Genomic DNA, 27238 nt, shown 5'->3' on the forward strand with positions numbered 1-27238 from the left:
TTATTATTATTATTATTATTATTATTATTATTATTATTATTATTAATTCATTTATTGATTCATTTATTTTCTTGTCGGCTTAGTACCTTTTTTAATCTGGGTTTCCCACAGGGGAATAAACTGCCAATTTATCCAGCATATGTTTTATGCAGTGGATGCCCTTCCAGCTGCCACCCATCTCTGGGAAACATCCAAACACACTCATTCACACTCATACACTACAGGACATTGAAGCTTACCCATATAACCTGTACCACTTATATTTGGACTGTGGGGGAAACCGGAGCACTCAAAGGAAACCCACGCGAAAGCGGGGAGAACATGCAAACTCCACACAGAAATGGCAACTGACACATCCGAGGGTCAAACCAGCGACCTTCTCGCTGTGAGGCAACAGCACTACCTATTGCGCCACCGCGTCGCCTTATTGTATTTTTACAGCCATTCTGCCACACGAACACATTCTCTAAATACTCAGTGTCTTAATGTCAGATGTCGTCATTTATCACTCAATAGTCCCTCATGCATCTTATCAAGCTCTGCAGACCACATCTTTTCCTCCATTTCTGCCTTTCCACATCTTACCTTTATTATCACATTTAATGCAAGCACCGTCTCCATCTCGGCCGCACCCTGCTTTTTTTCTTTCTTTTATTCCCAGAGCCCATTATGCAGGATAAATAAGTGAGAAGCAATTTATTCTGTGCCGTGAAGGTTGAAAAGATGTGTATGATCAGCGACAGCCATTATCATACCCCGTGTCAGCATTATACCTGTAAACGCACCACTGGAGCAGCGCACGAGCCCAAAGCCTGATAAAGCCATCAATAACTTCATTCAAGGGAACACACACGCACTTCCAACAGTGGATGGAGAGGAAAAAAGGGGCGTCCTGAACTGAAGAGGAGAAGGTCATCTTTGGTCATGAAGCCATAAGTGAATACTGATGTTGTCTACCCCCTCGGGTTCACCAGTGGCCTGTCTGTCACCCCCATCAGAGAAACACCGTCCGACCACCCAAACTGTCACCCCAGAAGAGCGCAGCCCACTTCACACGCGGGATTGGACGTCTGACAGCTCGTATAAGAAATTTACAGCTCTATCACTGCTATTTAATTCGTTTTTCACACTATGATTAAATTGAAAAAGGGGGCGGTTTTATTGAGGGAGATGCTGTTTAATGTACAATGGGCAGGAGGAGATTAAGAACGGTATTGCCTAGTGATGTTTCTTTTTTTTGTGTGTATTCAAAGTTGTTTTCATTTAAGAATACATCGTTAAAAAAATTACAGTTTGGGGATATTGAAATGTTGAAAATGCAACTAAAATATAAAGTGTATTTTACTGCTATTTCAACTAGTTTGAAATGGCAGATTGTACAGGAAATAATTTATACAAAAACACATGTCAGTATAAGTCAGTTTGTTAAGTGTTTAATTTTTTTAAAGCAAAGAGCGAGGTTGCATGTAAATTCAAAAGTGTAAATCAATGGAAAACACTTGTGTATTACAAAACATGGACTCTTAGAAATTAAGAGCTGTCACTGGGGTGGTACCTTTTCAAAAGGTACAAATTTGTACCTAAAAGCTCCATATAATACCTCACGGGTACATATTAGTACCTAAAAAGTACAAAAGTGTTCCTCTTAAAATTTTTCGGTACTAATATATACTTTGAAGGTACCAATATGTCCCCTTTAAGTAAAAATGTGTACCTTTTGAGAAGGAACCACCTCAGCGACAGCTCGCGTACCTTCATATCTGTGAGTGTGGGGATTGGTAATAGCTTTTTTTTTTAACAGTGAAACAAGACAATATAGTAGGAATATTCTAATATACTACACTGTTAGACATTTCTGTAAATTATACAGTTATTTACTGTATTTCACCCAGTGTAATACTGCAAATTCCTTTTACGGTAAATAACTGTATTTACCGTTGCATTATGGGAATTTAGTGTGACGTCGAACAACATATACAGCGATGTACTGTATTTGTAAAAATTCGTGTATTACACTGTATTTTCCACAACTGCTTTAACGCCACCTTGCGGCGATTCGACTACTCTGCACCACATTTTGCCTGAGGACCCTGGAGCAATTCTGGAGGACAATTTATTAGTGTGCCTGAAGAACATACTGGATTTATCAAACTTTACACTGGTAAGCTGAGGCAGTGTTTCATTTTACAGAATGTTTTGTGGACGAGAATAGAACAAAGTATAAAGTTGGCTATTATTATTTTCTCTGGCTTGGCGTTATTTGAGAAATATATCATCTATTAAGATGTTACCTTTATTTAATTTATTACATTAACACTACTATTACTTTAAATAAGACTGTTTATGACTATTAGCCATTGTTCGTCATATCTTTTTATTTATTTACATAGGAACCGGTGTTGCAGCGGGTTTTGGTTTAGGAGGGAACCAGAGGTATGCAGACAGTTTTGGAGGACCCTTAGCACGAGACAACGGTCCGGCAGAGAGTGTTTTCCCCCAGAAGAATATGAATGAAAGACCATCAAATAATCCAGGTAAAAGCGCGTCTGTCTGTGCTGACAACACTCGACATTGATTTGAGCACCTCTATTAGCATTTGTTTGCTCGGCAACATTGGCTGAAGCAATCTTAAAATGGTAATGTTAACTGTTAGCTAAACTGAGCTAAGTTTATACTGAATTGGACTCACTCATTTTAACATGCAACGTTTAACTTATATTGATTTATACTATATATATATTAGATGTTGTGAACTTATTTTTCTCTGGTTTAGAGTAACTTAACTTATAACGTTAGCTTGAGAAAATAACATCGCGACGTAACCTATAAGAACGTTAACGTAAATCTATACAATATGCATAGAGGTAAAGTTGGTTTTATTTTCGCACATTCGTTCATTTAGAAGACTATATACTGTTTACCATGTTAGTTTGAATATTCGATCAGAATTAGCATGCCAGTATGACTTGAAATCAACATTAACACTGTTTATTTGACCGTGAGCATGTTGTACTTTGATAGTCATTAGCTGCTAAAATGATTTCGCTATTTAGAGTTTGCAAATAATACTTTTTTTGAAATTAAATTATTAAGGGGGAAGTCTGAATCTGCTAATATAAAACCAATTTTACCTCTATGCATTATGCTAATAACCATCTTTTTACTATTTATTGTTTGCTAATTATTTTTTTATCACAACTCTTGACATTTGGTTTAACATAATTGTTACCATTATATTTTTTTCTGTTTAGATATGGCACTGGCACAGCAGCAGGTTTTGTCTGAAGAAACAAACAGCATTTCGGAGGAACATCTTGATCAGCACAGCCTTATGCTTAAAAAATAAGCAAGACCAGTAAGCAACCAAGGTAAACAAATAAAAAAAAAGTTGTGTGGAGGTTGTGGATTGTAGCATGGTATTCTTATCTGTATTTTTGGCTTTTTTATGGTCTCAATATAGAATACTGGGAGCCTGCCTGTGCAAACTGGACCTCATACAACAGTAAGTACTGTACATCTATTTGTTTCTCAATATAGTAACTTTACTTTTAATACAAAATGTGTCACATGTTTAGTTGCTAGCTAAATAAAAAATATTTTTCCCTTTTTTATTAAACCATTTAGTAGGGTTTTTTTCATCTTTGTTTATAATATTTTGAGCAGATTGAGGTCTGTCATGGGTCAGACATTTCAAAATACAATAATTAGTATTGGGATACATGCATTTGTCTATGTATTAAATGTCTTTTTCCCCATTTCATGTTGCCTAAATATTTTGTAATAAATAAAATAATAAAAATTTTTGTATAAATAATTCCAGAGGATGAAACAAAATGCACAGCAACAACCAGAGTGAGCCAGAAGATAGCAGGAGAAGTAGTGAAGAGAATGACAACCATGAACAACAGTGAGTTATCCTTCTTTCACCAGCTAACTGAGAACTTGGATTAGGTGAGACACTCTCAATAGTTTTATCAGTATTCAGTCAGTTTTAGTTTATTAGGAATACATAAAACAAATAGTCTAATCTGTCCTGCAGTGAATCAACCCATCACAAATGCTACAATGTTTTTGTAAAACCTTGTTAGGGAAAAAAAGTAAACAGGACATTCTGGTTAGTTATCTTTTAAACATGGTAGTGAGCAGGTTATGAGCAGGAGCCAGTTGCTCAGTACCAGCTGAAAACTACCCCAACCTAGCTGCCATGCTTCAAAATAATTAACCAGTATATGATTTATTTTTTTTAAACAAGCTTCTTCTATGCTTATGTTAGTCTGTTTGTCCTTATCCAGAGTTCTTCATAATCCTGGACTGGGCCAAATCCTGACCAGATGCTGTGGTGGTCATGGAGGAGTGAATCCTAAAAGACACATGTGATCAATGAGTTTCCGCATTGATCCAATGGGCCAGCCTGACCACCCGCTGGTGAACTTTCGAGCCTCCGGTGCCTAGACTGCGGCCTTGCACAAGTTTGGCTAGAGAAGAACTGGTCGTGCCCAACTGAGCCTGGTATCTCTCAAGGGATTTTATTCTACACTTTCGTCAGTTGGTGAAGTTTCTTCCATGCCACTGTCGCCACTGGATCGCTTGGCTACGATTGGTGGATCGGTGGATTTGCTCTTCAGTGTTTGGACTTTCAGCAGTAACATTTACTGCTTCAATTCTGAAAACTGGACTGAAGCAGCTTCAATTTACAAGAACTTCTATATTAAGCTGCTTTGACATCATTGATCTACATTGTAAAAGTGCAATAGAAATAAAGATGAATTGCATTTGAACATGTGAATTCAGACCTTGTTGAGCATTTGACACCAGAATTAGTAATATTTTAAAGTTGGGTTGTTTCTGAGTCGGCTAATAGTTACAAATATTTATTTTTCCAACAATATGCAATTCAGAAGTTTACATTTTTATTGTACATATATGTTCTAGTGCTTTGTGTGATTTATTTATTTTTAATGTGTTGATTTTATTGCTTAATGTAATTTTCACACATTTTCCTTAAATGCTTTAAGCATTATTAATGTTTTAAAGAATGGAATATTTTGTAATTGTGTCTGGTTTAATGTCAGTAGTACTTAGTACAATTGGGTTTTTTTTTCTCAACAATATGCAGGTCAGACACTTAAATTAGTTTTGTACATGTATGTTAATGTGCTTTGTCATTTTCAATGTTTTTTTTCTTAAAATAAAATATTTTGAATGATTGCAATGTAATGTTTTTACACATTTTTAAGCTTGTTTTAAGCATCTCCAGTGTTTTAAATAAAGAGTGTTTATTTTGTTAATATTTTGTAATTGTGTCTTTTTTAGGTCTATAGTATTAAAATAATATTAATAAAATTATATTATAAAATATTTAGGACAAAATTAAAAGGTTTACAGTAGCTAACTGTTAACTTAGGTTTTTACAGTAGTTAACCATTTTCAGACACTACGGTAACATGCTGTAAACGGATTTACAGTTGTATACTGTAAATCTAAAATACAGTAACTTACTGGCAACAGTGTTGCCAGTAAGTTACTGTAAAAACCCTTTGAAATGTCTAACAGTGTAGTAACTAAGCAGAGAATATAAACTATTTTATTTATGTGTTTATTTTTTACTTAACTATACGTAACTTTGAGGTACTGAAACCACATCTATGCAAACTGAACATAGACTTTCTGTAGACTTACTGTAATAATAATAATAATAATAACAATAATAATAATCACACATTTTGGGTTGCACGATGACTCAGTGGTTAGCATTGTCTCATCACAGCAAGAAGGTTGCTGATTTGAGTCCCAGCAGGTTCAATTAGCGTTTCTGTGTGGAGTTAGCATGTTCTCTCAGGGTGCTCTGGTTTTCCTCATAATCCAAAAATATGCAATATATGTGAAATCATTCATTCAATTTTTATTTTTTTATTTTTTGGCTTAATCCCTTTTATTCATCAGGGGTCACCACAGCGGAATTAACCGCCAACTTATCTTGCACGTTTTAGGTTGCGGCTGTAAAGGCATCCGCTGCGTAAAACATGTAGTATGCAGAAGGAAAATGAATAAATAAATAATACATTTTTATTTTATTTTATTTATTTTATTTTTTAATTTTTGTAATGTTTTGGGGGTAAATCAACAAATGATTATGCAGTAGAAACAAACAAAAAAAAAGAGGAGAAAACTGTCCCAAATAATGCATTACATAAACTATATATTTATATAGGCTGCTTAAGCTCTACATACTGTACTTTTCTAGTGTAGAGCCCTTAATCCTTCAGTATGTAATAATACCTGTGACAGTTCAGTGCATGAAGTGTCCAACATTTTAATATTATTATTAAATAGTGTACTTATCAGGTATTTATTACCAGGTTTTTTTATTTTTTTTTATTTGTTGTTTTCAGTGATTACCAGGGCCACACAGAGTCTGCTGATATTCTTCGGACAAGACAATTCACACATCCATTCCATAATACCGGTAAATTCTGACATCATTAACTAGAAATGACCTCTTAGTGGTTGTGGCTGTATTTGTAAACATAGAAGAGGTCGGGCTTTTGTTGATGGTTTCACTTGTATTTGAAGCCTTAGTATCATGCAGCTGCTTTGTCCCAAAGACATCCAACGACACAAGCGCGAACCACGGCTTAATGTTTACACATCTGATCCATTAAAAATTCTGTGGATGGATAAGTATCGTGAACAACTTTGATGAAAACATATGGAGGAACGCTTTTGCATCTCGAGATGTACATAATATGTATGTGTGTGTGTGTGTGTGTGTGTGTGTGTGTGTGTGTGTGTGTGTGTGTGTGTTTGTGTGTGTGCTGGAGCTCACCAGGTGCTTCACGTGCACACACGTCAAGCAACTGAAGCAGAGCTTGAAGGTAAACAAACAGCAGTTTATCGATATTTTTTGAAACAATTTGCATTAATAATGAGCATAGAAACATTATCTGACTAACATCTAGCAGCTAAATGTATCTGGAAAAATGTATCTAAATGTATCTGGAAAAAAAAAAGTTTTTTTTTCATAAACAGCAGGATCGTGAATGTGTCTAAATGTTCTGATTGGCTGGAGTAGACATCTCACATCAGCATGTTCTAATCATGAACTCACTCTTTATGGCAAATTTCCCTATGTGTTCACACAGAGCAGCATTTCGGTAAATTACTGGTAATGTTACAACTTATGTTTCTGGAAAATTGGCGGAATTAATTTACCTGTATTTACAAGGAGGAACAATTCACACATCATTCCTTTCCTAGAAAATTACCTGCAATTTTCCAGAAAGGGATCATGTGTAAACAGACCCAATGAAGAGCTAAATAATCTGTGGAAATTAAGTATGCATATTGAAACAAACCTGCTGCTTCCAGTTTATCCATTACACTAAAAGTCAGTCATGCCCAATGAATGATGGATATAACATCTGACAAAAGATTTTTCTGTCTGAAATTCTTGTTTTGTCTAATATGTTAGCAATTACAAGATTCCACGTATACTGTAAATAAACATTGCCCATATATATATATATATATATATATATATATATATATATATATATATATATATATATATATATATATACAGTTCAAGTCAGAATTATTAGCCCCCTTTTGATTTTTTGATTTTTTTTTTATTTCCTAAATGATTTTTAACAGAGCAAGGAAATTTTCACAGTATATGATAATATTTTTTTCTTCTGGAGAAAGTCTTATTTGTTTTATTTTAGCTAGAATAAAAGCAGTTATTATTTAAAAAAAAAAAAAAAAAAAAAAAAACATTTTTGGGACAAAATTATTGACCCTTTTAGCTATTTTTTTTTTCGATAATCTACAGAACAAACCATCGTTTTACAATAACTTGCCTAATTACCCTAACCTGCCTAGTTCACCTTATTAACCTAGTTAAGCCTTTAAATGTCACTATAAGCTGTATAGAAGTGTCTTGAAAAATATCACGTAAAATATTGTTTACTGTCATCATGTCAAAGATAAAATAAATATGTTATTAGAAATACGTTTTAAAACCATTTTCCTTAGAAATGTGCTAAAACAATCTTCCCTCCATTAAACAGAAACTGTTGAAAAAAATAAACAGGGGCGCTAATAATTCTGAATTCAACTGTGTATATATATATATATATATATATATATATATATATATATATATATATATATATATATATATATATATATATATATATATATACTGAAACTGTATATTATTACAGTAAAGTATACTATACAGTATATTTCAAAGAATATCTTGAGCCCAGATACCAATTTCAGGTATTTCTGCAGTTCCTTCCTTTTTCCTTTTCCATTTTTTCCCTCAGTCATTGATTGTGACACTTGAAAGGCAATTGAATTCTGTGATTTCACACATTCTCTCCCCTCTCTCTCCATCAGTCTTTCCCCCCAGTGTCTTTTCTTTTCTTTGTCTTCCCCAGTGTGCATCAGAAAATGGTGCCCCCTTCATCGAGATCCATTCTTGAGTAAATCCTGTGCGAGTTTAATGCACTTAGACATGCATAAAACCACAATGAGCCTCTATTGTTAATGCTCAGTCGATCAGAGATGTGAAAAGCAGTTTTGCTATAGAGAAAAAAAAAAATGTGTGGATGAAAAAGACTTTGGTGGCTCTTTTAATAACATACTTATAAACACAAACTTTGGCAATAATATTTTATATCTTATACCAACATGTTTGATTATATTAAGACACATCATGCATATCTATCATAAAAGAAAGTATATTTAATGTAATATATATTATATAGGCACACACATGTGAGATTTAATAATTATGTTAACCAGTAAGCTACCACCTCAGCTAAACCTGGCCTTCCAGGTGATGATTGAAACACATACGGCTTAAACAGGATTTTCTATCTACTATGTACATGGATTTTAAGAAGATTTGCATAACTCAGTCCTTTAACAATGCCTGGATATTTGGCTCTAGCTTTTGGATAATCTCAAGCTTTGCAGTTCAAAATGATGGAACAATACCAGTGAAATGTACACTGTTAGACCTTACCAGGTTTTTTTACAGTAGAACACTGGCAACACTGTTGCCAGCCACTCACTGTAAAAGTTGGGTTACAGTAAGTAACTGGCAACGGTGTTGCCAGTTAATTAATGTAACTGAACCATTACAGTGAGTGGCTGGCAACAGTGTTGCCAGTTATTTACTGTAACTGAACCATTACAGTGAGTGGCTGGCAACAGTGTTGCCAGTTATTTACTGTAACTGAACCATTACAGTGAGTGGCTGGCAACAGTGTTGCCAGTTAATAACTGTAATAGAGCAGCAGTGGTAACTAACTGGAAACTGTACAGTTAATTACTGTATTGTAGTTTTACAAATCACAGCATTATACTGCATACACATTAATAGTATGTCATATATAATTATTGTAGTGTTACTAAAATTAATCAGTATTCTTAGCTGTTATTAAAAAATAGAAGGCATATTTTTAGACAAATTTATTTTATTGTTTTGGCACCAAACAAATAAATAACAGAAAAAGTATAACAAAATTAAGAAATCAGCAGATATAAATATTGTCTTACATATTACAGGTCTGCACAGTAAGCTGCGGTCACATTAACGTTTGAGCTTGCAAAATTCTGTCATACTGCACTGCGAAGTGGAATTAAACAAAGCGAGTAGTGGAATTAAACAAAATAATTAGAGATTGAAAAAGCAAGCCAGAGAGGTCATGTTTTGATCTGTGATTGGTCTCAAGCAATCACATGATGTGATTTCGCATGTCAGCGTTCTCCAAGCTTGATCTTTCCAATGCTGCGAATTATGAAATTTGTCGCATGAGCTATCATTCCAGGTCTGCAGTACTCACATGTGTATGAATGGAAGTCTATAGGGAGAAAAAAGCAGTGTGACCGGGACTTTAAGCTGTAACTCTAATTAAACACACCTGATCAAACTAATTAAGGCTTGTTAGAAATCTACAGGTAATGTTGAAGCAGGGTGGGTACTAAACTCTGCTGCGCTGCAGTTCTCCAGGAACTTGGAGTTTGACCCCCATGGTATATAGCAGGAGTGCTCAATCCTGTTCCTGGATATCTACCTTCCTGCAGATTTCTGTTGCTACCCATATCAAACACACCTACCTGTAATTATCAAGTGGTGTTCGGGTCCTAATTAATTGGTTTAGGGGTGTTTGATATGGATAGCAACTAAAATCTGCAGGAAGGTAAATCAGCAAATGAACAGCAAAAAACACAACATAATTATTTTAAATTTTAAAGTTTTAAATAATTAAAAACTGTGCCAAATCTCAATAAAAAGTTTAAAATAATTATAAAAAATAAAAATAAAGTTGGCAACACCGAAAAACCAAAGGATCCAATCTTTTGTTGTTATAATTATCTCATGACAACAAACTTTTTTATTGTTTCTAATATAAATTCATAGGTGGCAACACTGCTCGGAAAAATACTTAGCAACAAACTCACAACCTGGGACCGGACAGTGGAGCTTTTGTGTGTGGATGGCTATGTGTATCATGTTTTTGTGATTCCCTGTGATGATGTGCACATGTTACCTTACTGAGATGAAGGAATTTAATTTTGGCTTAGTTGCCAGAAAGATACATACAACTGTTAGCATCTGTACATTATGGCAGTATGCAATATCCAATAAATACTTAAACAAAAGTAATGTAAGAAGTTATATGAGGAGAGGCTAACTAGCTAACAATGTAGCTTTCAAGTACACAGTTCAAGATAAAAACAATATAACTTAAAACACAGCCTTATTTTAGAAACCCTCAAAAACATTTGAACACATTTTACTTACTCGTTGTAGATTCTTATTTAAAGCCTAAAACATCAGACTCTACATCTGAATTGATGGACAGAGAATAGAGCACACTCAGCAGTAAACAAATCAAACACCTGGCTCCCTTAAAGGGCCAGCATTTTCTGAAAACTCTTTCTAACACCTTTGTGTTTAGAATAAGACAGACAGCCTGTGGGAGTGTGTGGTGATGCCTAAATCATTATTTTCTGCCTTTAAAATGCACGTCTCTATAAATAGCAACATAAACCGTCAGAGAAGATGGGACAGTAATGGTTGAACACAACAGTAATTTGCTATTTATTGTCAGTTACTTTCTAAAATGAGTACATAAAGTAAATTACTGGAATTTATTCTTTGCACTACACAATTTCATACAAAGTCTACTCCTTTTACAGTAAAATAATATGTGTTAATAAATAATAAATGTTTCCTTTTATTACAGCAAAACACTGGCTATTTTACAGTTATTTACTGCACACCTACAGAGTAACAGTGCAGTTATACTAATTAAACACACCTGATCAAACTAAATCTAAAAGTAGTGTGTTGAAGCAGGGCTGGAACTAAATTCTGCTGGGCTGCAGCCCTTCAGGAGTTTGACATCCCGTGTACCTAGCATATTTTCAAAGGAATTGCCTACATTTATCACAATCATGCACATATCATTGAATAAAAACAATAAAAATATAAAAACTTCATCCAAAGCAAAAAAATAAATAAATAAATAATCTGATCGTCATGTTGTTCCAAACCTGTAGTAATAATAATACTAAAAAAACAAATAACCTGATTAATACATTTATTTAGGAAAGTCTTTATACTATACTGTTAATGCCATTTTTACCTACTTCATTTGAAGTTTTCCAAACAAATTCATTGAGTCTCTGCAAAAATGTATGTATGTGCTGTTTAAGATATTTTTTAAATAACACATTTTTATTTAGCAAAATACTAATATTCAGCTTAAAGTGCAATTTAAAAGCTTAACTATAGGCTAAACTAGGCTAATTATAATAATTATAGAAAAGTAAACAAAGTTATAAAAATGATTGTGATAATTTGGTTGCTCTGTGTGAATATTTTTGCCTTTAAATGCATCTCGTCGATATCTTTACCTTTCAATTAGCTCTGTGACATTGGTTGACTCCTGATACTCAATGTTAAAAACATAAAAGGAACCAAAGAAAACACAAAGATGGCGGCAGAGAAATTTAGCTTATCATCAATGCATTGTCTCACTTTCTCCTCAATACTGACCATTCACATACCAAAACTGAACAGTATAAATATATATATATATATATATATATATATATATATATATATATATATATATATATATATATATATATATATATATATATATATATATATATATACATGGGGTAATAATGGTTGAGCAGTAATTTACCATTTATTATCACAGTAACTATCTGTAATGGTACATAAAGTAAATTACTGTAATTTATTCTTTGCACTACAAAATTCCATACAAATCCTGCTCCTTTTACAGTAAAATACTGTTTCGTTTTATTACAGCAAAACACTGGCTATTTTACAGTTATTTACTGCATAATCTACAGTAAGGGTTAACAGTGTAGACTGAAAACAATGGCACCAGCACTAAACAAGCTCTGACTATATATATTGATGGATAATAGTGATTGACAAATATATTTATTATTTTCTGTCATAAGCATTTTATTTGTGACTTGGATTGCTTGCTCAGAGTTGGAACTATGGATTGCTTAATTGATTGATTGATTGATTGATTGATTGATTGATTGATTGATTGATTGATTGATTTTTAGTTTCAAATAAGCATCCTTTAAGACAGTAACAATTCTTTATACTATTAATACGTATTTGCTAAAAATGTAACTTTTTAATGTTAATTTATATTTACAGAATGTTCAAACGTGTTAAAGAGCCCATATTATACATGAAATAAGGTCATATCTTGGTTGTAAGGGTCTCCAACAACAGTCTAATATGCATGCAAGGTCAAAAAACACTTTCATGGTCTTATAATCTGCATTTATTTTTATCTAATTATCCCAGCGACTCCTGTATGAATCGTCCAGTGATTCATTTGTTCCCAAACCCCTCCTTAGCGCGAAGCTAATCTGCGCTGATTGGGCCGATGACAGTCTGTCGCGATTGGTCGACTGCCTTCAGTCAGAGAGAGAAATGGCCAATAGCTAATCAGCAATTTAAAAAGTAATCACAGTTCATACACGCTCGATAGTGTAGGCGTGGACTTTAGCTGCCACACTATGGCGAGTGGATAGTGCCACGGATAACCGAACGAAGGAGACAGTCGTGTACTCGCCATACCACACACACACAAAAACACACACACACCTCCGGATGACAACGCTCCCGCTTCAGCCCGCACCCGCCAGGTTTTAGCCTGAGAACCCGCTCCGTTTTCTGCCCGCCGCGCCCGGTCCCGATAGAGCGGAGAACACAACCAAATATCACCCAGTATACAGTCCAGACAGCCAAGCTGCACAAAGCACAAAGTACACAAAGCTCGTTCGTTCGTTCGCTCTCTCTCTCGCTCTCTCTCTCTCTCTCTCTCTCCCTCTCTCTCCCCGCGCCAGATTTCTGCGGCGCGGGAATACATTTCCGAATAAATCGCGGGAGCAGAACTCTAGCACGGAGCTCCATAAACAAACAGCACGCGTCGCGTTTTTAACGTGACTTTGCACGCGATAAGATAATATATCCAGTTAACCTGATACAGTACAAGCGGTTACAAGTAACAAATCACAACTAAATACATTTGCAAGCTAGAGTCAACGAGGCAACTTTAACCGCACGTACTTACACTTGAGAAATGTAGGAAGAAACCCATCCTGACGTCCATCAGTTACTCTTTACTGATCCTTCCTTTAACAAACTCAGATGAAGTATTCTTTGTAGCATGTAGCTTCCAGAAGTTTCCAACTGCTTGGTTATAATGCTGATGTTTCATCTTTGGGTAGAGACTCAATATATCCATCTGCAGTGTGACTTCAATCGACCGGCATGTTTGTGTGCGTGTGTTTGTGGGTGTGCGTGTGTTTGTGGGTGTGTGTGTGTGTGTGTGTCTGGGTTACTGCGTCAGAGGGCGGGGCCTCAGGTTTGAAATCTCCCGGGTTTGCGCGTGCACGTGAAAAACTTTGTTTCGTTCGTACGTCATGGCGAAACACCTAATGAGTCGGTATCAAGGCGACTCGTTTGAAGCACTATGATTCGACTCTTTTATAGATGAATCAACAGTTTTAAACACTGTATTCTTACAGATTTAAGCCTTAGCTGAATACTTCACTTCACTTAGAGCTGTGTTACACACTACATGGAGGGGAATTTTCAAAAACCCATAATATGGGCTCTTTAAATGTTTTAACAATGTTAGAAACATGCTAGATTATGTGACCATAATGCTTATTTACGCTAGGAATATATCTACGTTGTGTTAATAATGCTAGAAACATGCTAACATAATATTACATGCTAAATTATGTTAATAATTGTTAAAACTAACAAGAAGACATCTTAATTTATTTTAGCAACATGCTAATCCATGCTAGCAATGTCTCTACATTGTGTTAACAATGCTAGAAACAGAATACTAACATGCTAAATTTAGTTTGTAACTATTAAAACAAGCGAGAGGACATCTTAACTTATGTTAGCAACATGCTAATACATGCTAGCAATGTGTTTGCATTGTGTTGCTAATGCTAGAAACATAGTAACAGCATACTAACATGCTAAGTGATGCTAGGAATTCATCTACACTGTGTTAATGCTGGAAACATACCAACAATATGCTAACAACATGCTAAATAATGTTAGTATATATTACAACAAGCTAGAAATTACTGGTTAGTTAAAAACAATAGATTTCAGTAACAATGTTCAAATAGTGTCACCTTTAATCAATCCTTGTTGAATAAAATAAATATATATAAACAGCTTAAACCAGCCTAAGCTGGTCAGGTTGGTTTTAACTGGACACCCAAGCTGGTTTTATCAGGTTTCCTGGGCTGGTCATAGCTCCTTTGTCAGGCTGGTTTTAGAGGGGTTTTGGTCACTTTTAAGCTGGTCTTACTTGGTCAGGTTGGTCTTAGCTAGTCTTAGCTGGTCAGCCTGGTTTTAGAGGGTTTATGGCCACTTTTGAGCTGGTCTTAACTGGTTTTAGCAGGCCAGGGAGGTTTTAGAGCGGTTTTGGCCACTTTTAACGGGTCTTAGCTGGTCAAGCTGGTCTTTGGTGGTTTTGTTAGGCTCGTCTTAGCTGGTTAGGCTTGAACAACAGGTAAGCCTGACCAGGCTGGGGGACCAGCTGAATCAAGCTTGACCATTCTGGGAGACCAGCTAAAACTGGCTTGACCAGGCTGGGGGACCAGTTAAAACCAGCTAAGCATGGTTTTAGCATGGCAGCTAAAGTCCAGCCAACCAGCTTAGGCTGGTTTTAGCAGTTTTTTTTTTTTTTTTTTTTTTTTCAGCAGGGTACATGGTAACCTTCATGTAAGTAACAATTCACATTACTAAAAATTGGCTTATCTGTCTGTTTTTAAGATATTACCTGTTTACTGGTACTTATAGAAAACGATCCCTAATCCTACCCAATATCTACACCCAGCTAACTTCACTAGCTGTTAATAAGCAGTATATTAATAATTAGTTTGGTCTTGTTTAACGTATTTTTTTTTTTAATTATGAGAATTGTACCTAAATAAATTGTGACCAAATGAATCTTAATGACCACCATGTTTAAAAGTTCGCATTTTATTTATTGCAAACACACAGGCATGCGTCATTTTGATTAAACAGACTTTTAGATATCAGAAAGCTTAGTTTATTTCTGTTCTGTAACATCAGGCCTGCATACTAGAGACTTCATCCATACTGAATGAATGATATGCCTTTTCATAGGTTTCTCCCAATTAAAAATCTTTAGTGGTGAGGTTATTACAGTGCGTTAAATTTAGCTCTGATAAATGCCTATTCACAACCATGGCTTTCATTCAAAAAAGTGTAATTACTGTTAATTACAATTTGCATGAATCTTTTCAGCCAGCACCTGCCCTATAATTACATATGTAAATGAATTGTAAGCTGAAGGGACACCAACTGTAGCTATTTGTGGAGGAGTAGATGATATGAGATGGACAAAATAATGATAGTGAAGAATGATAGAGGTGAGCTTTAGTGAACCACTTTTATTTTTAGCTCTCAATCACTGTCTGTACCTTCTGATAGTGTGTAATGATGGCAATAAGAACAGCCATGAGATTGTTTGTGTTCTATTACATGTTTTCAATCAATGTCAGTTTAAGGGTTGCCCAACCCAGCATGAGCTCTGCTCTAGCTGTTGCAATGCATTTCTTTTGAGAAGCCTGTGGTTATGCTGTGTTTGGCCTTTGGTCATCTTTAGTTTCTGTCCTATAATGATGTATTACTTCCACCGCTGTAGGCACTGCACACACACATACAACAGTGAATCCTTCTGAAAACCTCCTTGGTCTCCTAAACCACACTTCCAAGGTGTTTTGCAGCTATGTTGTCTTATTCCTTTTTTTTTTTTTTTTTTTTGTCTGAATTTTAAAATTGGAAAAAAAGTTAATATTAGCTGACCTTAATTATAAGTAATGTGGCTTTTAAGGTTTTGTTCTGTCAATCTGTGTGTGCTAGAAGAATGAGGGAAGGAAACAGGAATCCGTAATTTGAATATTGACTAATGTCAAGATCCACACTCATTTAAATATTTGTGTTTTATATTTCATTTACTTAAGATTATTCAGGGAACAAAACCTCAAACATTTCGGCTCAACACTTTCCTCAGTAGAAGGTTTTTAATCCAACCCAGGCTCATTTTAAAAATGTACCGCTTTATACATTTCTGGAGAGCACCAAATATGTCATAGGAGGTACATTTTATTTAATTTTTTGTTTTCACTAAACCACCAGAGGCCGCTGCGTATGCCTTTCAGATGTCAAATTTCTCTCGCGAGTGGCATTCATGCCTGCTGTTGTTACTTAAATCCACCAGAGGCCGATGTTGACTGACTAAATGACTGACTGACTGACTAACCGATGGACTGACTCACACTTTAATTTCCAAAACCCAACCAATAGTGCTTTCAAAAGCACAAATTAAACCACCCACTTTTCTAAACCCAACCAACAGTTTTAAAAGGCAATCCAGAAAAATAAAAGTCCTCATTTTTTTCCACATCTTCAGATTTTACCACATTCTCACCCTGTTTACTTGTTTATTTATTTATTTTTTGTCTTCTGTTTTTGTCTTACCCGCTTTCTGGAACTGTTCTTCGCTGCACTCTAACCCCATCGTCCGGGTCAACTCCTCTCTGCGTCTCAAGTCCACTGACATTAAATATTTAAATGAGTGTGGATAACTGCTTCAAAAGCTATCAACAAGATCAATGCACCAGGCATTGAATTGGCAATGCAAGAGCGCAGTGCAAACCATACTATTGAACTTAATATTGTATAATGCAAATTTACTCTTAGGAAAATGTCAAATATGAAGTAATTACCAGTTGCATTTGGTAAATGCTTAAAGTACAAAAAAATTACTTTAAATTTAACTCATATCAGACTCTAATTTTAGTATGAGGTGGTTTAGAATATTAATATATTTCTTTTTTTTTCTGACTCCAATTATAAAACATTAATATGATTATTTTGTTTTTTTTATACTACTTTAGATTATGATTGAATATTCTCTTAGATTCGTTATTGTATATTATTCTCGTTCATTCGGATTCCTATTACATCCTGAATCTTGTAACGGCTGAATACAATCTCTTAAACACAAGCAACATCAGTCTTGGTCACTAAACAGATTCAATTAACCAGTATTCTAAATAGGCAGAACCCTACTTACTCAGTTTAGAATATATATATATATATATATATATATATATATATATATATATATATATATATGTATATATATATATATGTATATATATATATATATATATATATATATATTTTTTTTTTTTTTTTTTTTTGTGGTCCCCATAGATCTATCTACTAAATCAAAACAAAACTATTTAATCATGCCATGATCATTACGATGGAAGTATGCAGACCAATCTGCTTCAACTATTAGTAACTTTAAGTAATCACTATACAATTTTATTAGTATTAATAGTTTAGAGATGAAGGTCTATCCATATAATATCAATGTGTTAGTCGTAGCTTACGAACATCATGTAGCATATCATGTTTTAGTCCCTTACTAACCTGTACAGGGGCTTGTGGTGTTTTGGACCTCATGTAATCTTCTAGAGATAATAACATGAAATCTGTTTTAATAATTCAAAACATACAAATTTATTAGTCAGGTAAATGTGTGTTATGCCAATTCATTCAGTCAATTCATAAACAATCAATACAAAACATCAAATCCAAGATCAAAAGATGCAAACCTGACTTCAAAATATACATCTTATGGGGCATGAGAGCTCCACAGTAGGGGCTAATCTGGGTACAGAATCGCCCCTAACATTTTGAAACTTTCCCTTAAGTAGTCAAACTTTGGTGGGGTGTGTGTCGAATAACAAAAGGCATTTGCTTTTAGTGACATGTTTAATCTGAAGAGTTTCTGCCTCTAAGTAAAGGCACACCCTTTGCAGTGGTTCAAAAGATACCAGAAGTTATATATCTATTATTTTGATTATGTCCATTGCTGATGGAATGAGACCATTGTACCAATCACACTAAGACATTTCAAATGATATCAAACATAATAAAGTCACTTGGATTGATTTAGAACCTTCACACTTTGAAATGACCATCCTGTGCGAGTATGTATGAACAGAGGGTGAGTGAATGGAGGGGGTTGCGGGGATGCTTCAAATGAAAATGAAAACCCCAGACCCCACCTCTTTCAGACGGACTCGGATACGGGTCATGGCTGTGCACCCGAGTTCAGAAGACACATTCACACTAGCTAAACGTACAGTATTCTGACGTCAAACTAACTCGGGTGCAGACCAAAAGTAGTAGTGTGAAAGCACCCTAAGGGGCCGATCACACCTAATACGATTTATGCGTTGTGTAACAGCCCGGTTGGAGAAATAAAAGGAATAAACTCATGCACTGATGTTGCACTGTCCTCCTTTGTGCCTTTATTGTTGTGATAGCCGTCCTTAAAGACTGTACAACACCGTAAGAGCTAAGAACAGATGAATAAACACAAATAGAAAAGATGTAATGAATAATAGTTCACATAATAAGACAAAACAATAAACTTAGTGACAATATTATAAAGTATCTGCAAATATATGACTAATTTTACGATAAAATAGCAATTTAAATTATTAGCAAGCTAACAGATGCATCAAATTTTAGCAATATGTATAAAAATGTCCTCATCTACCTTGTTCTCCCTTCCAACCAGGTGTTCAAACAATGAAGATGAACAGAACAAAAAACAAACTCAAATATGCATTAAATCTCTCCTAAATCAGTCCTTAAATGTAACATTAGCTCCGTGCATTTCTCTGTGCAAGCGATCGCTCTCTCCCTCGTGCTAGGCGCGCTTCTCCGATCTCCCTGCTTCCGTGATCTGCGCGCGCTCGCGCACCTGACCACTTCCGGCAAGCCGCGCGTCAAAATAAGGGTCTCTATAGGCTAAATAACTTAGTGCAAAGCGGAGTTCAAATAAATAACAAAAACACAACAATTTTTAAAGAAATAGAGAAGTAATTAAAAGCAGCATAAATAATTAAGACTGAAACCTAACTTAAATAACTTGGGGTTATTTACACTCCCACCAATCATGAGTGATTATGAATTTTAACCTTTTAATCACGAATGATTTTAAATGAATTATAATTACTACTACTATAACCATTTAAGACTAGATGTAAACAACACTAAAACATATATTACTATGAACTGTTTACTCAAAGGATATGTCAGTATGTTCAGGCTGCCTCCATCAGCAGGACCAACTTCTGTACTGGACGTTCCACCACAGATGGTTTATGTGGACTTTTACCATCCTTCCCCAGATTTCTGTCTCCGAACTGTATTTTCACTCTTCTCACCAATCCGTCCTTGTCAGTGACTGCCTCAATAATCCTTGCCAAGCGCCACTCATTCCTGGGCAGATCCACTGCCTTCTCCAAGACAATATCTCCTACTTGCATGTTCCTTCTTGGTGTATGCCAGCACTGTCTTGTTGTGATGTTAGACACATACTCCTTATGCCAACGTCCCCAGAATTGTTCCGCTAAGTATTGGACATGCCGCCATCTCTTACGGGCATACACATCTTCCCTGACAAATTTGCCAGGAGGTGGTAGGGCTTGAGTAGGTTTTAGGGTGAGGAGGTGATTAGGGGTTAGAGGTTCAGGGCTACTTGGGTCAGTTAGACTATCAACCGTGAGCGGACGACTGTTTACAATGGACATGGCCTCGTAAAAGAATGTTCGCAGAGAAGAGTCATCGAGCCTTCCAGATGACTGTGACAGGGTGGAGCGAAGAACACTTCTGACAGTTCTAATCTGTCTTTCCCAAACTCCGCCAGTGTGGCTTGAATGAGGTGCATTAAAAACAAAGTCACACTGTTTTTCCGCTAAGAATGTTACCAGACGGTTGGTGTCAATCTCCTCCATAGCTTTGGTGAGCTCATTCTTGGCTCCAATGAAATTACTGCCTTGATCACACCTTATTTGATGGACTGCTCCTCTGATAGCAATGAAACAACGCAGGCCATTGATAAAGGCATCGGTGGACATGTCATCCAGCATCTCAATATGGATGGCTCTGCAACAGAAACAGGTAAAGAGAAGTCCATACCTCTTGTTTGACTTGCGACCTTTGCTGGTGATGAATGGACCGAAAACATCCATCCCGCTGTATGTGAATGGAGGGGATGGCTCTATGCGCTCTGAGGGTAAGTTAGCCATTTTTTGCTCTTCTGTAGGTCCACGTAACTTGCGACATCTCACACATTGTCGTACAAAGGAAGCTACAGTCCTGTTAACTCCCGTAATCCAGAATCCTCTTGATCTGATTTCATTTATAGTCATTCCCTTTCCTTGATGAGCCATCTTCTCATGACAATCAGCAATCAAGAGTTTTGTAAGTTGGTGCTCCTTCGGAAGTATCACTGGATACTTAACAGCATTAGGGATAGATGCCTCACAAAGTCTCCCTCCCACATCAGCAATCCATCTTGGTCGACAAAGGTGTCAAGATTGTATAGTCTGTTGCTGCGAGGTAGTTGTTTGCCCTTACGGAGTAAAGTTATCTCCTCTGCATATGTCTGCTTCTGTAAGTCCTTGATTATGATACATAGTGCATCATTCCGTTCCGCCAATGTACTGTGATTATGTGACTTGTCTTTCCTGACACGACGTATTAAACGTGCAACAGCTTGGATAGCTTTGGACCATGAGGACAACTTGGTGAGACGGTCTGACAAACATGAATACTGTACAGTTTGCGTGTTGAGTGACTGAACCTTCTTGACTTCAGGGTCGCCAATTGGAAGCTGCTTGCTGATTTCCATAGGTGGAGGTATTTGCTTTTCCCATAAAACTTTAGGTCCTCTAAACCAGTTGGAAGTGACAAGATTGTTAACACTTAGACCACGCGATGCGTAATCGGCTGGATTTTCATCTGAGCAAATGTACCGCCACTGTTGAGGAGTTGTGGTGCGGTGAATCCTTTGTACTCTATTTGCCACAAACGTGTGGAAACGGCGGGCTTCATTGTTTATGTAGCCTAACACCACTTGTGAGTCAGTCCAGAAAAACGCTTCTGCATCTGCCAGGTTCATTTCCTCCTTCAACATGTCATTCACTGCAACTGACACCACTGCGGCAGCCAATTCTAGCCGAGGAATTGTTGTGATCTTGAGTGGGGCCACTCTAGATTTTGCCATGAGCAACGAACAACTGATGTCACCTTGCTCGTTCTCGAGTCCGAGATATGAACACTGACCATATCCACTCATGCTGGCGTCTGAGAAGTGGTGAATCTCTCTCCTTATGATTCTCCCAAAGCCAGAAGGCACAATACAACGAGGCACTTCAATCTTTTCTAGATTAACTAGATCTGCCTTCCAGTGTTCCCATGCTGATTGTAGATCAGCGGGTAAGTTATCATCCCAACCCATACCACTTCGGCACATTTCTTGCAGAATGGTCTTTCCTTTGAGTACAAAGGGGGCAAGAAAGCCTAAGGGATCAAACAATGAGGCCACTATGGACAGTATCCCTCTACGAGTTGCTGGTTGGTCCTTAACAGTGATACGGAATTTGAAATTGTCTTGTTCCAGACTCCAGTATATGCCCAAAGCTCTTTCCAAAGGCTGATCAGTGAGAGCAAGATCGACAGCTGTAACATCTACCGCACACTCTGAGGGTGGTATTGTCTTCAAGACTTCCTTGTCATTAGACACAAACTTGTGAACCCTTAAGCTTCCCAGTGCACAAAGCTGACGAGCTTCTTCAGCCAATTTGATGGCCTTCTCTGTGCTTTCAATGCTGGAAACTCCATCATCCATGTAGAAATCTTGCATATTAAATTGCGAGCCCAGAGGATACAGACGTTCACCTTCTCTTGCAAGATGCTTCAGCCCATAGTTAGCGCATCCAGGGGACGATGAGGCTCCAAACAAATGCACTGTCATGCGGAAGGTTTGAGGCTGTGAATTGAAATCTCCATTTCTCCACCATAGAAATCGTAAATAATCACGATCCGCATGGTCTACATGAAATTGGTGAAACATTTTCTCCACGTCACACATTAGGACTACAGGGTACTGTCTGAACCTCAAAAGGATGCCAGTTAAGCTGTTCATCAGATCTGGGCCAGTTAGAAGATGGTCGTTCAAGCTAGTTCCCTTGTATCTGGCTGAACAGTCAAAAACTATACGCAATTTCCCTGGCTTTTTCGAGTGGTACACTCCGTGATGTGGTATGTACCATCTTTCTCCTTCTCGTCCTTCCTCAAACACCTGTTCTGCATTACCCTTCTCTATTACTTCCTCCATGAATGTTACATAATGCTCTCTGTACTCCTGATCCCTCATTAATCTCCTCTTCAAATGTTGAAGTCTTATGACAGCAAGAGGTTTGTTATCTGGAAGATATGGTCTTTTCCTGAATGGCAGGGGCATTTCCAGATGACTATCCTTGTTCAATCTGATATTCTTTTCCAGCTTTCTCAGAAACATGATGTCCTCCTGAGACGTCACTTTAGTGTGCCCTTCTGTATCCTTGAAATCAGATTCCAGCACTTTTATCACATCTGTGGGAGTTACTGCAGGTATTTCCTTGATAGACACTCTATGACACATGGCAGCACTGCTTTGGGACTCAAAATGTGTTAAGGAAGGACCTATAATGCTCCATCTGAGGTCCGTGCGAACAGCATATGGTTCATTCTCCGTTCCAAGAATTACTTCTCGGGGCGCTAGCGCTCTGGAACAATTGTATCCTATCAATAGTCCAACCTCACAATTTTGAAGTGGGGGAATTTTGTCTGCTAGAATGGCTAGATGTTTCCAATGACTTGCAGTCTCCATTGTAGGGATGTGTGCGTGATCCACAGGAATGCATTCTTTGGTGTATGCAGGGGGTAGATCTATAATCAGTGAGGAATTGAAACCTCTAACTCGAAGACCAGAAATCCTTTCACTTGACATCAAGGAGTCCTTTCCAACTAAAGTAGTGAGTTTAAGCGTCACGGGACAGGAGTCGACTTTAAGACTTTTGCATACTGCAATTCAATAAAGACTGAATCGCTTTGTGTGTCTAACAGAGCATAGACGAGCTTCTCAGAAACTGGGTCTTTATGTGTGGACAACCACACTGGCACAATCATAGAGGTGTTAACAGGCGTGCATCCAGATTCTACTCTCAATGACATGGTCGCAACTCCTTCATGGACATTTTCTGGGCTCTGAGCAGAAGAAGACCTCACCTTTCTATTGAAGCTGTCATCATGTAGGCAGGTAGGGTGTCTTCCCTTACAGGTGTTGCAGCAATGTCGGGAGCGGCAGTCCTTGGCACTGTGACCCAGCCTCAAACATCCATAGCACAATCTTGTATCCTTTACGAACTGTCTACGTTCTTCAAGAGACCTTGCAGAGAATTTAGAACATTCATGAATTTGATGTTCACCATTTTGACAGAACAGACATGGCTTATTGACCTTTCCAGTGGGCTTTGAATTATCATGCTGTGTGACAGTCTTTGTATGGAAGACATTAGCTTTAGGTTTACTGACCTTGAAATAATTTTTCTCTTTGTTAGGTTCTGAAACATGAAGGGCATGAAAGGATGTGACTGGATTACAGGCAACTTCAGCTTCAACAGACATGAAATGGGCAAATTCTCGAAAAGTTGGAAAATCTTGTGTTTCACTCAGCGTTTGTGTGGTTTGACGATTCCAGCGGGCAGCCGCCCAATCAGGGAGTTTGCTTACAAGCTTCCTATTCTCTTCGCAATCATTCAATATTTCCAGTCCCTTTACATGTGGCATTGCATCCTTACATGAGTTCAAGAAATCAGAGAAATTTCGAAGTCCTACCGAGTCCTTGGATTGAATTTTAGGCCAGTATGCGAGTTTCTCTCTGAATGCTCGTTGTATGATGAATGGCTGTCCGTAGCGATCTAGAAGCCTCTTCCACGCGTCCTTGTAAGCCTCCTCATCATTTCTGTAAAAGATACCATCTAGCACTTTCAGAGCAGGCCCAGTAACGTACTTCTTCAGGTAGTATAACTTGTCTCCTGAAGAGATATGTCTTTTATCAATGAGTGATTGAAATGAAGCCTTCCACTCTATGAAGTGAATGGGGTCACCACTGAAAACTGTGGGCTCTGGCATAGGAAGTCTGTTTAGTGTTATGCTATCTTGGACAGCCTGCGCTAATTGAGACACATCAGCGTTGGGACTCTGTGATAAAATGTTAGGCGTTGGATTAACGGAGGATAAGTATACTGGTTTATGCGTGGGAGGGCTTACAGGTTGCTGCAGCCCTTCATCTTGATTAACAGTGTCAACAGTTTCTTCCTTGTCATACACCTCCAGTCTTGCTCTAGCTGCTCTTACCTCCTTCATCGCTTGGAGCCTTTCAAACTCGCCTTTTTGAGCCTCAAGTTCTTTTCTTTGCTTCTCTTCTAGAAGTCGTAATTTTCCTCTTTGCTCCCTTTCTTCTATTACAGTAGCATATTCTGCTTCCTTAGCTGCTAGCTCTGCTGCTGCCTCTATGCGTTTAGCCATTAGTATAGAATTCAGAGAGGGTTGACTTGAAACAGTAGAACCATAAACAGAGCGAGCGTAGTCTCGTTCAAGCAGCTCACGTAAATGCCCCTTTACGGTTTCATTGTCAAAGCCTCCATCTACCCCTGAGATCCTCTCGTATGCAATTTTTACTATATCCTTTGTAACAGCATCACAAGCATCAATTTTCCTTCTCATATCAGTGGGTGGAGTTACATAACTTCTAACCCTTATGTATGCATTCATCACACTGTCCTTTTCCTTTTCCAATGAGTCTATGAGTGATGCTAATTCACTCTCAGAAATGTCTAATTTCAACTGACTTCTTGCTTTCCGAGCCTCAGCCTTCCATTTTTCATATGCATGCATAAGCTTTCTTTCTGCTTTATGAGACTCCTCCCTTTGATATGCAAGCATCCTGTCTGTCTGAGTTTGTTCACGGGTAGAGCGACGTACATTTGTGTCTAATTCTTCAGATTGAACTTCTATTTCTTCATCAACTTCTTTGTTTTGAACATTATCAATTTGTTCGTTTACTTTTGCAGGAGTGCACAAATTGGAACCGTGATCCGTCATCATTTACATCAGCAAATAATGTCAGTGGGTGTAAGCTCTTACTGTAACAGCCCGGTTGGAGAAATAAAAGGAATAAACTCATGCACTGATGTTGCACTGTCCTCCTTTGTGCCTTTATTGTTGTGATAGCCGTCCTTAAAGACTGTACAACACCGTAAGAGCTAAGAACAGATGAATAAACACAAATAGAAAAGATGTAATGAATAATAGTTCACATAATAAGACAAAACAATAAACTTAGTGACAATATTATAAAGTATCTGCAAATATATGACTAATTTTACGATAAAATAGCAATTTAAATTATTAGCAAGCTAACAGATGCATCAAATTTTAGCAATATGTATAAAAATGTCCTCATCTACCTTGTTCTCCCTTCCAACCAGGTGTTCAAACAATGAAGATGAACAGAACAAAAAACAAACTCAAATATGCATTAAATCTCTCCTAAATCAGTCCTTAAATGTAACATTAGCTCCGTGCATTTCTCTGTGCAAGCGATCGCTCTCTCCCTCGTGCTAGGCGCGCTTCTCCGATCTCCCTGCTTCCGTGATCTGCGCGCGCTCGCGCACCTGACCACTTCCGGCAAGCCGCGCGTCAAAATAAGGGTCTCTATAGGCTAAATAACTTAGTGCAAAGCGGAGTTCAAATAAATAACAAAAACACAACAATTTTTTAAAGAAATAGAGAAGTAATTAAAAGCAGCATAAATAATTAAGACTGAAACCTAACTTAAATAACTTGGGGTTATTTACACGTTGAGAGGCGCCTCTTATGAATGGTTTACTAACGGACGCAAGCATTTTAAGTGCTGCTTATGCACCCTGCACGCCTCGCGTTTTTGCTGTTGCGCGCTGTGCTATCTTAGTTGAAAAATAGTCAACTCTCAGTGGAAACAGCTCGTTACGTCACTCGCATCTGTTTCATTCCCCAATCAAATGACAACAGGTGCTGGGTTTCCACTGAGGTGCCTGCAATGTTTATGTGGCCAAAGCAACAAGGGAGATTTTTGAAGATGGAGGAGAGACCTGTGGTTGCTGATTCAAGTTATCCAGAGCTGTATGACTTCACAAATATTGAATATCACAATATTATTCGATATTAAAGTTATATCGATATCAACAGCAACACTCTCGCAAAATACCCAGCTGATTCAGTCATGGCCTAGCAAAAAAAAAAAAAAAAAAAAGGCAACAAAAGGCAACAAAAAGGCAGTGTGGTGCGCCTTGTAGTTTTGCAATGTAAAGGCACATTCGTGTGATTGGCCCCTAAGACTGCCATAAATGTGGTTGGTGTTGTGATCTCATTCCTTTCGAGTATGCATGGTCATTAGCTTGGGCACTCTGATAAAATGCAGTTTTTGTTTGATTCAAATGTTTAGAAACTAAACTTACAAGACAGATGTTGTTTAATTTTATTGGTGATTCCAAATATGTAATGTAATCATACATTTGGCAAACAGTTTTAGAGAATTTGATGTTTCCTCATTCAGACAGAATGCGATTTTTCAGATGTTTCAGAGATGGTGGAATGACTTGCCTTAAAGGGACTTTGGCTTCAGTGAGATGCACA

The 27238-nt window shown here is 37.1% G+C and overlaps 1 protein-coding gene and 2 long non-coding RNA genes across 4 annotated transcripts in view; 1 reads left to right on the forward strand and 2 right to left on the reverse strand.

Annotated features, from left to right (window-relative positions):
* Positions 1-13899, reverse strand: part of LOC141378418 (uncharacterized) — a 90185-nt gene extending 76286 nt beyond the window's left edge. Inside the window, exon 1 of the long non-coding RNA XR_012393024.1 lies at positions 13656-13899. This is a non-coding gene — a long non-coding RNA (uncharacterized lncRNA). The remainder of the gene's footprint in view (positions 1-13655) is intronic.
* On the forward strand, positions 2482-5289 carry LOC137488144 (uncharacterized). Of its 2 annotated transcripts, none has more exons than XR_011007077.2 (5): positions 2482-2534; positions 3252-3368; positions 3461-3502; positions 3821-3951; positions 4293-5289. It is a non-coding gene; the product is annotated as an uncharacterized lncRNA (long non-coding RNA). The 2 variants fall into 2 exon arrangements; XR_011007076.2 differs by having other exon boundaries at positions 3821-3907; positions 4293-5280.
* A 5055-nt stretch (positions 13900-18954) lies between the features above and the next one.
* Positions 18955-26212, reverse strand: LOC101883153 (uncharacterized). The gene is made up of 3 exons (XM_017351849.4): positions 26032-26212; positions 19227-25827; positions 18955-19022 (listed from the first exon to the last, which is right to left on the reverse strand). Exon 2 carries the CDS (start codon positions 23508-23510, stop codon positions 20964-20966), a length of 2547 nt encoding a protein of 848 aa, XP_017207338.2. The 5' UTR covers positions 23511-25827; positions 26032-26212; the 3' UTR covers positions 18955-19022; positions 19227-20963.
* Between the last annotated feature and the right edge of the window lie 1026 nt (positions 26213-27238).

This window comes from Danio rerio, chromosome 17, assembly GCF_049306965.1.
Source record: "Danio rerio strain Tuebingen ecotype United States chromosome 17, GRCz12tu, whole genome shotgun sequence".
Lineage (NCBI taxonomy): Eukaryota > Metazoa > Chordata > Actinopteri > Cypriniformes > Danionidae > Danio > Danio rerio.